Consider the following 16,402-nt stretch of genomic DNA (forward strand, 5'->3'; position numbering starts at 1 on the left):
GGCATACTTGGGCTTGGTTGTTGATAAGGTCTGAATGTGCTCCCTAAAATTCTTGTGTTGGAAAATCAATCCCCAATGCAGATGTGTTGCAAAGCTCTTGTGAATGAACTCATGGTAGCAATTAAAAGGGTTTTCAAGACTGGATTTACCCCTTTCTGCCTTTGTGTCACGTGAGGCTACAGCAAGAAGACCCTCACCAGAAGAAAGCACTTTGATCTTGGATTTCTCAGCCTCTAAATCTGTAAAAAAAATTTACACCCTTAATAAATGACTGTGCAGGTATTGTTATAGTAGCACAAAATGGACTAAGACAGACATACAGTACAGGTAAGAAATAAGCCAAAATATGAAGAGCTTTAAATTCCAGAGTAAGAAAACCCATACTTAGCTTTGTGGTAATTGTGACTGTAACAGTTCCTGTCATCCATCTCTCTCTCTCTCTCTCTCTCTCTCTCTCTCACACACACACACACACACACACACACGTGGGGGCTGGGGAGGGATGCAACCTAGACCCTGCTTTTTCTTCCCTATCACTGAAAGAGGGTAATCTCAGAACCTCAGCAGGAAACTTTCATGAAGACTAGGGGCAGATCTCAAGAAGTGAAGAATGAGAGAACTTTCTGTTTGAAAACTCCCTGATGCTCAGCAAAAAGGTCTTTAATCTGACATGGTTAAAAATGTACTGTATAAGAATATAATATCCACTCAGGGTGTTCCTCATGCAAATGAATTGGCCCATATTGTGAGGTTAAATGCTTACAAATGCTTTTCACTGCCAAAGAGTAAAAAGGACAAAAAAATGTATAGTTTTTAGTGAAGCTGAAATAAATTTAGGAGCTGGCTGTTTCAGTAGTAAAATGGCCAAATTTGAGAAATAAGGAAGATATAAAGATTTCCGGATTCTGACAATTCTCCAGAACGCATAAACTACTCCTTTCTACTACACATAGGCATGCATAAACTACTCCTTTCACAACAAAAATCAATTGTGACTATTACTACATATTTAATCACAAAGAGTATTTGGTAAACTCTAAAAACATGTAAGTAGTGATTTGCATTCATTCTAATAGACACCTAATAAATATACACCATGTAGTTCAGTCTGTAAAAAAGATGAGTATTGAATGGATGTTTAAATAGTTATAATCTATATTCAATAACAGACCCTTTAATCTGATTGCTTAGCAAGTACACAGACCTGACTTCTAATTCTCCCTTTCAAAGTAAAGATGCATAATTTCAAACAACTCTCTCTGTCCCAATAGCATTCATTGACATTTTTTTCAAACCAATCATTTTAGCATCAGTCTTTTGAGTTTTGCAAATTTTCATAAATTGGCAAGTGATTTCTGTTTGTTTCTCAGTTTTCCCCAGATACAGTAAACTGTTGAGACAATGTGCGGTTTAAACAAGTTGAGCAAGGTAGGTATCAGTAACACCAAAGGGGTGTAAGAGGCAAGTAAAAAATGAAAAACTAGAAGTACTTTCATGTTAATGTTTTATTTAAACCAGTACAAGCACCATGCTTAACAAAAGACTGTCCAAAATAAACATGCAGTATGAACTAGCAGAGACTGAAACCACAGGTTAAGAAGTTGTGCCAATTGTTGGTTTGATTAAACGTTGACAGAGAACTGTTAAAATTCACAAGACTAAACCATTAATGTTTCAAGCCTCCTGAATGAGATTATATTGGACCATCTAAATAAGTGGGAATTGCCCTGGCATGTTAGTGATCTCAAATAATATTCAAGTAATTAGATGTGTATGAATTATACTCCATAAAGCAAGAAAATACAGTTTCTATCACAAGCTTAATGTAGTTGTTTTACACATTACAGGAATGTGATCATTGATTTGAAATGTCAAATGGCCTAACACGAAACAAGTTTCTCAAGGATATTCAACTTGGGACCATTGGTTTTATGTGGCCTAGAAGATTATTTACATTCTTCCAGAAATACAAAATAAGATTTGTCTTGAAATGTTTGAAAAACTTCTTCACATAAATTGTAAAGGTTTAAAACTTCATAGATTCCAGTATTACCAGTCTATTAAACAAATAGGGAGTGCAACCATACCAAGAGTACTTGAATTGATAGAATATGAGTTATTCTCTACTTCCACCAAATATCAGCATTTAAACTCTTATGAAAATATCTATTCATCACTAGTCCACATATGGATTAATGACATTACTTGAGTTTAAAAAGTAGTCCGTACATTTTTTTTTTTTTAAGTACACCTTCCTTAATATTTGTATGGGTTAGGGGAAAAAGCCAAATTTAATTTGGCCATAAATTCCCCTAACTGGAAACATTTAGTTAAAGTGTCAGACCAAGATACAGTTTATGGCTATGTTTAACTCCTGAAAATAGGAGATAAAAAGGGAGGGAAAGTGCTGACAGACATTTTGCTACACAGATTCTTCAATGACAATAAAAATTTAGCAACACCCTCTTAAACAAGAGTATGTTTAACTGCACCAGGCATTTAGTAAACTTTTTTTGAAATAGACAATTCAAACATTTATTTTAGAAGTGAATTGAACAAAAACAGTCAGTCAACCAACTATTTTTCCTAACATAATTCTTTAATACCAGAACAAAGTGAATACTATTCAAAACTCAAGACATTTTGGAATTTCAGCATAGTAACCTGAGAACAATTTTCTTCATATGTCATTATGTTGCCACAAAAACCATACTGTGATTACTAGTTGTTTCTATTTTGACATAAGATGCTATGCAGAACTTATGCAAGGCCAATAATTTCAAAACTAATGCTGACTTAGAACACCATGAAGGAGGTTCCCAGGAAAAAGTTGCTGCCAAAAAGGAAAGACTAAGATTTAAGGCTGAATGGGAAATGGCTGTACCAGAAAGATACGGAATGTAAGAACTGGAATTATGAAATCTGTAGTAACTATTTGTAGGAAGACAGAAAAAAGAAAAGGAAATGTACTTTAAAAGAAAAATGCAAAATTTAGTTAAAGGGAAACATAGAAATATCTGAGAAAATTTTAGAGCATGGAATTTTAATGACCCTATTGGATAGACAGAATAAAAAATGTTCTACTGCTCTCTTAACGTCAACCTGTTGTCTTGAGAAATACATGTTATTAACAAGGAGAAAGACAGGCTCAAAGCAGCACAGTTTATCACAGCTCTTTGCTCCTGTTAGAAACTAAAAGAACTAAGAGTTCTGTGTATGGAAGGTCAATATTATCTGAGATTATGGAGGACTTCCATATTTTTTTAAAAAAATTAGGCTAAAATCTTAAAAATGAAACAAGGATACTTATTTTAAAAAATACATTCTTGCAGCACTAGTGTTTCTTACTGATGCAAACCAGATAAAACAAAATCTCACCTCCCTCTTAAAAAAATTAAAACCACTCTCTATTCATTTGGATTTCGTTTGCATTTCTGGAGAATTATTAGTTAAGTTACTCGATACCAAAATAGCTGTTTAAAGAATTCTTAAACTTCCTGCATGAAGTTTTCTCTCTCTGAAAACTGAAATAAAGAAACTGTTCCATTTATTAACCAAAACAAATACCTACTCTAGCACTTTCCCATTTCCAACTTGTCAATGCTTCCTGACTTCTAGATTAGTGAAGCCAAACAGTTGGGAAAGAAGATGCTCTATTCAATATTGTGAAAATTCCAACTATCTTTCTCTCTTTGTTAAAGTTGGCACAGAACTCTCAAAAATAAAATGCAAAAAATAATATGAATAGAAAATATGCCAACATAAAAAGAATGCCTTTGCTAATCTTGAAATGACTATGCTATTCTTAATATAAGAATCTACTCACCAAATTTGGTTAAGCTTCTTGAGTCTCTAGATCTTTTATTAAATTACCATTCAGCAGTTACTTATGTTTGTTTTTAAAGTATGCTATACATATTATGATTCTTGCTTTATCCAAGGGTTCCCTTTTTTTTTTTTTTAAACATGACTGGCTTGGTTAACCAAACAGATGACCAGTTTAGACTATCTTCTGACATTTGGGATTAAAAATGTGATTTCTGTTGATGGGTTATTAAGTATGACCAAAGTTTTAAGATAAGCAACTTTTACATATGGCACAAAACTAGTCACAAAAAAACCCAAAATTACAACTCTCAACTGCCATATTTTCACCAATGCAAGCAGATAGTTGGAATTTTAAAAATAAGAAGTTGATTTTATTACAAATTTTAGATAAACACATTAGAAAATTGTTTTATTTGGACCCTTTAAAAAAGTATTAATTTCACCAAATCTAGAATACTGGCAGTGTAAAAGTTCTAAACTAACTTTAAAGCTAACAAATCAAAGGCACAGTATTAACACACTTAAAATAATTAGTGTTCACAAGACATTAGGAGGTGCCTTATAAATGGAGTGTTATTAACCTAGATTCAAAACTATCTAGAAATGACAATGGGGAATGAAGCCCTTGATTATTACAACCTAACAACTGTGAAGACCAAGATGCTATTTTCCATAAGAAGAAACCTAAGAGTCATAACTCTATCAAAAAATCTAACTCCTAGACCTTAAAAATGAGTGATTGATGAACATAGTTTCTAGACTTGATTAAAAAGATATAGGAAATCAAGAGGTACAAAATTGATGAAAAATGTACTTGAAATGTAGATTACACTACAGTAAATTACTATTCATGGCTCAAAATTAGGTCACTCAAGTTTTTAACCCCAAATTAATTTCAATGCTTTGACAAGTGATAATATGCTATTTTCATATATAAATTGCTAATATCCAGTATTTGTCAAAAGGAGGCAACTGTTGTCTAGCACAATCTAATACCCACTTTCCAATGGTGTCTGTAAATAGTAACAAATTCTGAACCATAAGTTATAGAAATTAGTCACAAGAGTGCAAAAAGTCCTTGGAGAAAAGTAGCCCACCTAACAATTACAAATATAAGGAAACACTTTACAAAGTTTCATTACTATGAAGATGATTTCCTCTTTGTTCAAACTTTGCACAAATGAAGAATTTTTCTTTACTGCAGGAAACAAACTGTAAGTAACAGTGCATTTTTTAGTCATAAATAAGTATTTATGTCTGGTTCCAGTATAGTCAGGTTAATACATAAATACTTTAAAAACACAGAAGTTCACATTAGTGGAAAAACCCAAGTTTCTCACGTAACCATTCTTCAGTTAGGTCTTCGGTATTTCTTATTTCGAATACCTTAAGAAAAAAAACTTAAGTCACATTTCTGACATTTACACAATATACATTATATATCTGAGTATTATATTAAATACCAAATTTTGCTTCCTTCATATTGGTCATGACTTAACCTACATAAATTAGATATACTTTTTTTTTTTTTTTGCGGGGGTGGGGAGTGTGTACCAGGGATTGAATTCAGGGGCACTTGACTACTGAGCCACATTCCCAGCCCTATTTTGTATTTTATTTAGGGACAGGGTCTCACTGAGTTGCTTAGCGCCTCACTTTTGCTGAGGCTGGCTTTGAACTTGTGATCCTCCTGTCTCAGCCTCCCAAATCACTGGGATTACAGGTATGTGTCTTGGCGCCTGGCAAATTAGATATATTTTTTAGCAGTACTTAATTTCTTTTAAAAACTAAGTGTTCAGTATAGCAATCAAGATGAGAGAAGACAAACACTGTAAAATAGCAGTTCTATAAAATTTACTCATTAGAAGAGACACGCATTTTAGTGTACACAACTAAAATCAGTCATGAACTGGAAGAACATACCATGAGTCCTCCATAATTTGGCAAATGGAAATACCAGTTGTAGATTGTTTTGATAAGAATAGAAGGGAGGTCCATAGCAAGAATTTGAATTAACACAGGCCCAGAAAGTATAATGGTTATGGAGAGACAATATATTACAGCAGAATGGATGGGATTATGGATCAGATGTGAGTTTGAATCCTGGCAACCCTAGGTAAAGCATTCAGCCTCTGAACCTGTTTTTCTTATTTATAAAATAGAAATACTAATTAGCCACACAGGGCTATAAGGATTTGAATAGAGTATTTATAAAAATAACTTGTAAATTATAATGTCTCAACTGTAGCACTTTAGAACACACAAAGGATTATAAAAAACTTAAGACTTTAAGGCTACTAACAGAATTTGTTTTGTTTTTTTTTCTCTCTTAGTTTTGTTTCACATTTTACAGTGCTGAGGATCAAACCCAGGGCTTTGCACATTCTAGACAAGCACTCTACAGAGTTCCTCCTTAACCATCCAACCCCTTACAGCAACTCCAGAATGTTCCCAGCATAGAAGTTAGGAAAAAAACAAAAATTGTGTCTATAAATTGGTAGTATCAATGATAATCATAAGGGCTGGAGAGAAAAAGCAGATGGCACTTAAAGACAATCCCAAAATTAATGCTTAAGCACCCAGGGGGAAACACTGATACTGTCATTAAAATAAAATCAGAAAGAAAATATTGTTAAATATGGTCTTGATGATATAATATTCTATTTCATAGATTAAATGTATATACTTTTACAACTCAAAATAGTATGTGGAAACTAAATCAAGTTTGAGACAAGTACACCTTACCTTTAAGCTTCAAAAATACCATAAAAGAATGGAGATATATTATATATTAAAGCAAGTGTCTCATATATAGTTAGCTACACAATACAGAATTCCAGCACAGAAACCTGAATGCTGATCTTTACCTATTAGACATTACTTTATGGAAGATAAAGAGCTTGCAATAAACTTAATAGTTCCACTGGATTTTCTAAAATTGTTCAGTCTGAATATGATCTCTTGTATTCAACTTATTGAACAAAAAACACATTTTGGTTTAAAAACTACTATCATTCTATTACATAAAGAACCAATCCAATACAAATTAATAGATGAGCAAAAGCAAATCTAGTATAGTAGAGGAAGGAGAAGGGGAGTGAGGGGTGAGGCAGAAGGGAAAAGAGGGCATCATGAACTGAAATTGATTTCCATGCATGTATGAATTTGTAGAGATGAACCCACTATTATGTATAATCATAAAGTTCAAATTTAAAAAAAAGACCACTATCATTCTATTTAAAAATAATAAAGTTTTGCTAATTTACAGCTGTGATCAAAATAACCCTCAACTGCATAGAAAATACTTAACTATCTAGACTGCTTTAGTTATTGTCTATACTCTAAAGGAAAGTATACCATCAACAAACAAATCAAATATAAATACTACCTTGGTTAGTTCAGCTGTTTGGACTAACTTATTCTTACTCCCCGCATACATCATCTGTTGTTCAGGCTTACATCCTGGAAAAGAGAGATTAGTATAGAAATGAAGTATAGACTTTGAAAAAAATGGTGAATTTTCATTACTTTTATTTTAAAAAATTACATACTTAGTATTTCCTTAACTTTTGAGTTGAGAAAAAGTGTCTTCTAAATGTACATGGGCTATATTTTGAATCTTATTTTTCATACTGCCTGCACAGACACAGCTATAAATAAGTCCACATATAAGCAAAAAAATGATTGTACACCTTTGTAGATCTTGACTTTTAGAGCCTTGCAAATACTTACAAATAGTGTTTAGCACTATTTCTTAAGTTTAACACTAAATATCAAGATCAATTTTATGGATGCTTTAAATACATAAATTTTGAGATGGTGAATTATTGTCTGGTTATGTATTAGGTTAAAAATATAGTATATTTTAGAGGTTAAAAATACAAATAATCAAGTTTAGAAAAGAACTCAATAATAATGGAAAAATTCAGATGATAATGAATTTCTTAAATACTATTCATTTATTTATTATCTTGCAATACTATGGATGGAATCTAGGGCCTGGCACACACTAGGCCAGTACTGTACCATTAAGCCACATCCCCAGCCCAATCCATTTTTTTTTTAAAGCGAGAGAGAGAGAATTTTTTTTAATATTTATTTTTTAGTTCTCGGTGGACACAACATCGTTATTTTATTTTTATGTGGTGCTGAGGATCGAACCTAGTGCCCTGCGCATGCCAGGCGAGCGCGTTACCGCTTGAGCCACATCCTCAGCCCCCATTCCATTTTTTTAAAAAAATATTTTTAATTGTAGATGGACAAAATACCTTTAATTAATCAATTTATCTTTATGTGGTGTTGAGGACTGAACTCAGTGCCTCACATGTGTGAGAAAAGCACTCTACCACTGAGCCACAACCCCAGCCCAATCCATTTTAATATCCAATGTAAGCTACTCCAGGATCACTTTCAAGGTGATAGGTATATCACTGCCGACTACTATTTAAAAGATAAACATAAATATACTATTATTTTTTTCGGTTTTTTAAAATATATTATTATTACCACAAAAAGTTCACATACTTATAAACAAGATTAAATAAACAAGATTAAAATAAACTTCTGATATCTAAAAAGTGTCATTATATGCTATAATTATTAAAATACATGTAAGGTTTGACCCAACAATTATACTTCTAGGAATTCATCCTCAGAAAGTAAACACATTCTTAGAGAAGATGTTTTGTAATACCTTCTTTCTAGGTATGCACAGAGGTGTATGCAAACACACACACACCTCAATTTAAGTTACTCAACAATTTAATCTTTTTAAAAAAGCATAAAATCTGTCTAATAAAAGATGGTTTAAGGCTGGATGCAGTGGCACATGCCTGTAATACCGGCGGCTTGGGAGGCTGAGGCAAGAGGATTGTGAGTTCAAAGCCAGGCTCAACAAAAAGTGTGGCAAAAAACAACTCACTGAAACCTGTCTCTAAATAAAATACAAAATAGGGCTGGAGATGCTGCTCAGTGGTCAAGTGCCCCTGAGTTCAATTCCCAGTACCAAAAAAAAAAAAGATGGTTTAGTTAGATCGAGGCAAATATACATTATTTAAAGAAATTTACTTACCAACAGGACTGGAGAAAATAAAGCACAGAGGATATGAAACTCTTCCATCATCATGTTGATATTTATAACTATATACAATGAAGGTTTTTCTCAAGTTAAAGAAACTAAAGTCACTGCTCTGAGACAGGTACTTACCAACACCAGGGGAGCTACTGAGTGGCAAATTAATACTTTATTTAGGTTACACTTTCATTATTGTCTTTCTACAAAATAATAAATGGGTCTCAAAGGTAAGTTTAAAAAATCATGTAATTTGTCAAAAAGAAATTTATTAAAGTATGGATTTGATATAGATTTTTCTTTCTTAATTTCTATTGTACATACATTATAATAGAGAATTATTTTTAAAAGAAAATAATTCACCCCACTAAGACATCAACTTTTTCATTTTTATTAAAGTCTGATCTGTACAGACATATTTTAATTCAGTTTTGATCATGATATAGAAGGAATTCTGGTAAAACATATCTTTTGAAAGTTTAACAAATGAGCTATTTACAATGAAATTCTGACCACTAAAGAAAACAAATCACTCCAAAGCATTAAGAAAAGGATATCGAGGTTGTCGTTCTGGTAGTTCATCTTTAAGTTCATCTGGTGAAATGCCCTAGTACCGTAGAGAAAAACAACTTTTAAACATTTCCTTTCCCATAAGTCTTTAGGAGATATGCTAAGCCCATTCTAATAATTGTTATTAATTCATTAGCACATGCCACAAAACAAATTTACTTTCAATTAATAGCTAAACATGGGGCTGTGAGACATAGTGTTCTGTTTATGTTCCAACTGTCAGGATAAGCTAACCCCTCAGAGGAAATATCTCATTTTAGAAAAACAAGTTAATTCATTTCACTCTAAATTACTTAGTAACTAAATGCTTGAATTGTAGGATTTTAGTTTTTAATTATTACCTTAAGCTGACTCACTTTTTACTGGACATAACTTCTCCCCCTTATTAAAAGGGATTCCATTAATGCCTTAAAGACAGTTAAATTAGCTAGAAAATGCAATACACAATAATTAATCCATGCTTTTCATGCACAATGAGTATGTACTTAAAGGAGGTTTAGAACTTGTTTTAGAGGTATGTAACTAATATAAAGTATCTTTTGAATGATAGTAATTGTTTTACTATAAAAATTGTATTTAGCTTATTGAACAAACCTCAAGTTCCTCATCCAGTACCACCAGGCGTTTATCCTTGTCAATCTTCACTAAAATAAAAATACAATATGAGTAAACTGTGATTCTAATGTGACCTTGATCTAACCAATGCATGCATTCTCAATCATTCTTGGGGCATTTAAAATTTAAACACTGAGAAACACAAACATAAAACTCATTCATAGTTTTAGTTTATGGTCTATTTGGTAGCTTTGCTTTTTAAGCAGTTAGCTTTTACACTTTACCCACAATTTTCAACACCTAGTTTGCTTATTTAGAACTTATGTCAACTCTTTACATTTACTGTGTATGTGAAGAATTCTGTAACTCAAACACAACTTCCTAGATAAGGTCCAAAGGTAAATGTGACTGGTCTATGGGCAGGGTGGTTAGAACTGCAAGGAAGAGTGGACCTGGGGTCAGGTCAGGAAAGAGAAACCAGCTTCTCCAGAGTCAGGATTTCATGCTGCATTATCATTAGTCTGGGAAACTAAACTATAAAATAGCACTGATATCCATATTAAAATACATCTGACATAATCAAAAGTCAAATCAAAATACGTTTAGATAACTTATACTTTTTTTTAACTAGTCTGAAGAGCTGGTTATGTGTGGTTTTGCATGAATTTCACAGCAAATCCTATGAAATACAACGTGGTCTCAAAATCACTTCACCTTTTGTGGTAAAATAGTACTAATATACACATTCAGTTTTAAGAATTATATGCTCACATTACAGAAATTATTTGTAACAGACCAGAATTAATGACAAGGTATCACCACTTCTGATTAATTCACACCTGCCAAGTGCATCTCTGTTAAGCATAGTCTATATAGTTCTACATTTTCAAACCTTTTACCTTTCTAAATCATTAACTACATATTAAATATTACGGATGAATACAGGAACTCTGCACAGCTTCACATATAGCTCACAGTGGAGAGGCAGTCTGTGAATTATCCTTTCCATTGACAGAAGATATTCACACTTAAAAGCACTCTCCATGAAACTAGAATTCAGTTCTAGAATTGGAATAGTGCCCAAAGCCACTCTGGACACAATGATGAACTTTATCATTCTAGGTATAGGCACAGATTTCTTCCAGGCTTTTAGTTTCCCAAGAAGGATGGAGAGACCACTCACTACACATGAGAATCCTCATTCCCCAAGTGAACAAGAAGATCATCTTCTCCACAGCTGTGTACGATTGGCTATTTCTTAATTTTTAAAGGTAGGGGTAAGGGATGTAACAAATGGAGCAACACTACTTTCTAAAGGTTCAGTTTATTCAACACAGCTATAAGATAAAAACAAGCTAAGATCATGTAACTTGGAAGCAATCACTTTTAGCTTACTTATAATGGCAGCATTGTTCGTTTCTTTGCGAAAACGAAACTTTCTCAGCTTTTCCACTAAATCTTCAGCAACATCACAAACCACCAAAGACTCGCTCTATAAAAGAGGAAAAAAAATAAAATGCCATGACCTCAATAAATGTATGTTAAAGACTTTCAAATTCACCCATCTTTGGATTTATATTGTTTAATTATACACTTTTGTTCACCTTCTATGTAGGATATATTTTAACAGTGTCTTTGGTTGATAAATTTTTAAAAATCAGAAACAAAGCCAGGTGCAATGGTGTATTCCTGTAATCCCAGTGCCTTGAGAGGCTGAAGCAGGAGGATCACAATTTGAGGCCAGCCTAGGCAAATTAGCAAGACCCTGTCTCAAGATAAAAAATAAAAAGGGCTGGGATGTAGCTCAGTGGTAGAGTGACCCTGGGTTTAATCCCCAGTACTAAAGTGGGGGAAAAAATCAGAAACATCACAATATGTATCTCATCAGAACTGTAGAGGAAGGGAGGGAAACAGGAAAAGTCAAGGGTCACCATGTGCTTTTAGATAAGGCAAGCATCATGTTTTCACACTGTGCAGGAAGAACAGGAAAATATCTTATAAATCATTTTTTTAAATAAAAATAACAAAAGTATAAACACAAGTCCTAAGAGGAAAGATGAATAACATTTTATATCTTAATTGACTATGAACATGTAAAATGAGCTAATAAGATGCAAAAGCAAAACCAGATGAAACAAAAATAAAATTTTAAAGAACAGTTTAGAAATTATGAAGAAATATTAGAGAAACTTGCTCAGAAATCTGGCCAGGAAATGATCAAATGCACTCTTCTTTCAGTGGTACAATGCATTACTGCAAATGATAGTGAAAAAATATTTTTGTTTTTAATATGTAAAATATCAAACACATACAAAAGGACAAAGCAGGACAGTGACACCTATGTATACCATTCAGTTTCAATCATTAAACTATATATCATTCAATACCCTCAACAATGCCCCTGCAACCTATGACACAACAAAGGCCAAAAGTAATTTCACTTGGAAATGAGTTTTCAAAGACAGCCTCAGTAACTTAACAAGGCCATAAGCAACTTAGTGAGAACCTGTCTCAAAATAAAAAAATATTCAGAAAAGGGCTGAGGATGTGTCTCTGTGGTTAAGTACCCCTGGGTTCAATCCCTGGTACCAAATAAATAAATAGATAGCAACATTATTCTACCTAAAAAAAAAAAAAAAAAAAAAAAAAAAAGACAATAATTCCAGACTCCAATATCCAAATAGTCTTCAAATTCCCTTTGTTTTAATTTTTTTAATAGTTGGTTTAATTGAGTCAGGTTCCATACAAGGTCCATTCACTTTAGTCTCATTTCATATATAGGTTTTCCCCCTCCCTTCCTCCTCCTTGAAATGCTAAATACACATCTCATCATAACCCCAAAGCATTAAAGCTTCCAATTTTACAGTAAAATAAAAAAATAATAAGACCCTGTTTGCTTGATCCTGTATTGGGTAAAAGACAGCATATGCTAAAGCAGAAAATGGCTTTCAATTTTAACTGCCCTTTAAATTCAGAACAACGGTAAGTCATAAGGTATGATATATACCATAGGATATGTTAAAATACAATTGGAAAGTACATCCCATCAAAGTATATTATCCAGTAAATAACAATCACGTGGAGATTATGGATTTCCAACCTTTTCATTCTCTTCAGAGATGCTAAGTCATTGGGAGCTTCCTGAAGATAAGATTTAATCCTACTTCATTATTATTCTCTCTTTCAAGAAAGATCACAAAAACCAGAAAACAAAAATTTCTATTCTTGGGGCTGGGGATGTGGCTCAAGCAGTAGCGCGCTCGCCTGGCATGCGTGCGGCCCGGGTTCGATTCTCAGCACCACATACCAACAAAGATGTTGTGTCCGCCGAGAACTAAAAAATAAATATTAAAAATTAAAAAAAAAAAAAACTAGCCTTTAAAAAAAATTTCTATTCTCTCTTTGACCAAAGGCAGAATCCATTAATGAAACTAATAAACACCTCAGATTTTTGTTTAGGCAAAGATCAATTTATTGTGAAAGTTTTATCCTCCAGTTCTGATGCTCAGAGCTGCTTGTGTAAGCTTAACATACTAAAAAATATGCTGATTTAACCTGTATAACTCATTTTTGTGTTTTTGCCCTTCTCAAAACCACAATAAGGCCCAAAATTCCTTTCCACAAGGAGGACTGAGGCTTGGCCAACTCTAACTGCTTACACTTAGTAGAAGCATTTACAAAGGAGTAAAATGTCATTAAAAAAAATTATATGGTAAATGTTACCACACAAACTAAAGTGGAGAGTTGAGGTAAAGGGTTCATTTATTTGTTTATCCATATAATGAATATTAAATTAGTGCAGTACTGTGCTATATGCTAGAGATATAATCATGTAAAAAGGAAATGAAAGATATCATCCCTTTCCTCAGGTAGCTTATATCACAATCTAGGAGAGAAGGAACCTACACCAAAGGGTCAGGCAAAAATATGTACACTTGTACAAGAGCTAGAAAGGAGAGATACACAAGACTATGAGAACCTGTGACTGGTGAAGAATACTATGGTGATAGGATGATTCCCTGAAAAAGCTTCTGGAGGACTAAAACTACCTGTGCAAAGACCTGATTCAAGTGAACTCAAGCACAGACAATGAGCAGGAACATGCTCCAGGAAGAATTGGGTCATATTAAGTATTTTGCTTTCTATCTCATAAGTAAAGGGAAACCAATAAGGTATTTTAAGTAGGATAGAGAAGGAAAACACAATTATATTTGCATTTTGAAAAGATCACATTTGCTGTGGTATGTAGGAAACAGGCTGAGAGCCAGAATGATTACAACAAACCTAGTTAATAGTCAAGACTAGTCCTAATGAGAGATAAAAAGTAGTTCAGAGAAACTGAAAAGAGTAAAGAGAAGTGAATAATGCTAATAACTGTTAACATGTATTAAACACCATGAGAATCACTGTCATATCCTTTACACAGATTTCTCTTCATGCTAGACACAATTTCATGAAATGAGTAGTTATTTCCAGTTTTGCAAGAAAGTAAGGCTAGGACAGATTTAAGTATATTCCGCCAAATTATGCAGCTAATGGGGCCAGGATTCAACTTAGGCAGCCTGACCTTTGGTGCACTCTCTTAATCATTACAAAGGAGCTGATGAATGGATTGGGTATGAGGTAAATGAAATGGGTAAGGGGAAAAAGGGTTATAAAAATGTCTCCTAAGCTTCTGGTTTGTATAACATACTGAATGGCCCAACCTCACTGAGTTGCAAACAGTGAGTCAAGACCAGATTTGAGGCAAAATAACAAGAATTCCTTCTAGACAAACTGAGGAGACTTTGAGGCACCAAAATGGTGAAAAGTTTCCAGGGATGTTAAAAACTAAGCGGAATATAATATCTGGACTGGATCTCAGAAGCAAGGTCTCAGATACAAGTTCACAAATCATCTGAATATAGGTGATACTTGAAGCCATGAATGTAGGAGAAAGGATACAGAATACAGAATAGAAAAGTAAAGATTACAATGGAGTCTGGGACTCCTACATGTACCTACTGTCCAGGGAAAGGATAATATGCATGGGAAGCAGATAGACCAAGAGGAGAAACAGGAAGAAAACCAAGAGTTCTGTATTCCATAACACAAGAAAAAAGCATAAGAGAAGAAAATACTTCAAAAACTGGAGAATGTCAACACCCTGGAATGCAGCTGAAAGGTCAGAAAAGATAAAAACTGAAAAGAATCTATTGGATTCAGTGACCATGACAAGATCTACTCGATAGAGTGGGTGGTGACAAAGAGTGGGAGGTCAGAGAGACAGCAGTGTTTTTCTGATGTTATTTCTAATGAAACTTGAGCTTATTTAAAAACCCAATAGGAAGGATCCAGAAGATCCTTGATGGCAATTCATTTAATTCTCCACTTGATTTTTATGCTTGGAGGGAGCCATCGTCCCCTTATTAAACAAAACGAAATTTCTGACAGTTACTTTACGGTCAAGCGCCAGAGCCTTGGGTCAAAAGATTTTCCATAGCCTTAAATCGGAGAATGCATGCATAAGGAGAAATGTTCAGTGTAAGATAGGGGAAGGGGAAAACAGAAAGAAGCTAAGGCAAGGCCGAGAGAATGTAATCAGATTCGAGACCTCCTTGCAAACGCCGCAAGGCAGAAGGTACAGGGGGCTCAAGAGCTCCTTAGGCCCGGCCCTCCCCAGCCGCCGTCGAAGAAACGCTGGCGTTCGGGGAGCCTGCTGCAGGGCCAGACCCCCTGCCCCTCCGACCTTCAGCTCAGGAGCTGGAGCCCTCCAACGGGAGGGGCCCGGCGAAGAGGGGCCTCTGCCGATTGTGGCTGCAAGGCGGGTCGACCCTGGGGCAGGATGGAGGATGCTACACTACGCGCGGCAGTAGAGGCTGCGGAGGCCAAGTTTCTGAGTGGGAGCAACCGCATGCAGCTGGGGTGGAAGCGGCCGCTGTCTGCAGCGACTGATTGTAGAAAACAGTTAAGACCGGCGGGCTGGCCCAGCCTTCTGGGCCCTGCTCTCCCCACCGCAACTCACCATTTTCCTTCCGGCCGGCAGCAACCCCTCGCCTTCTCTCGTGCCCCTTTAAGAATGGCACGGCAGCCGCCTCCCTTCCTGCCCCGGCGCCCAGCAGAGCTGCCCCCACCTATCAGCGAGGTCGCAGCTGCTCTGCACGTGACAGCCGACGGCGGGAGGCGCGGCTCAAAATTAACTAGAACGCGAGCGCCCACTGCTCAGCCTGGCTTCCAGCGTGCGCCAGATCTTGATATCCTTAAACTTCAACGTTTGAGAGCAATTTCAAAGTGACAATATTGAGTCAATGATTTTATTGGTAAATGTGTACATTGGTCACAGCTTACCTCCCAAATTTAATCTCCCTCCAATCTAGGCACACCCTCCTTCCTCCAACA

The 16,402-nt window shown here is 34.9% G+C and overlaps 1 protein-coding gene across 1 annotated transcript; it reads right to left on the minus strand.

The window, feature by feature from the left end:
* Positions 1-1,487: 1,487 nt before the first annotated feature.
* On the minus strand, positions 1,488-16,166 carry GMFB (glia maturation factor beta). The gene is made up of 7 exons (XM_081290169.1): positions 16,029-16,166; positions 11,420-11,516; positions 10,064-10,113; positions 9,457-9,506; positions 8,900-8,982; positions 7,217-7,290; positions 1,488-5,214 (listed from the first exon to the last, which is right to left on the minus strand). The coding sequence occupies exons 1-7, from the start codon at positions 16,029-16,031 to the stop codon at positions 5,143-5,145; spliced, it is 429 nt and encodes a 142-aa protein (XP_081146295.1). The 5' UTR covers positions 16,032-16,166; the 3' UTR covers positions 1,488-5,142.
* Positions 16,167-16,402: the final 236 nt, after the last annotated feature.

The sequence above is a fragment of the Spermophilus citellus genome (genome assembly GCF_964194105.1).
Source record: "Spermophilus citellus genome assembly, chromosome: 4".
In the NCBI taxonomy this organism is placed as follows: Eukaryota; Metazoa; Chordata; class Mammalia; order Rodentia; family Sciuridae; genus Spermophilus; species Spermophilus citellus.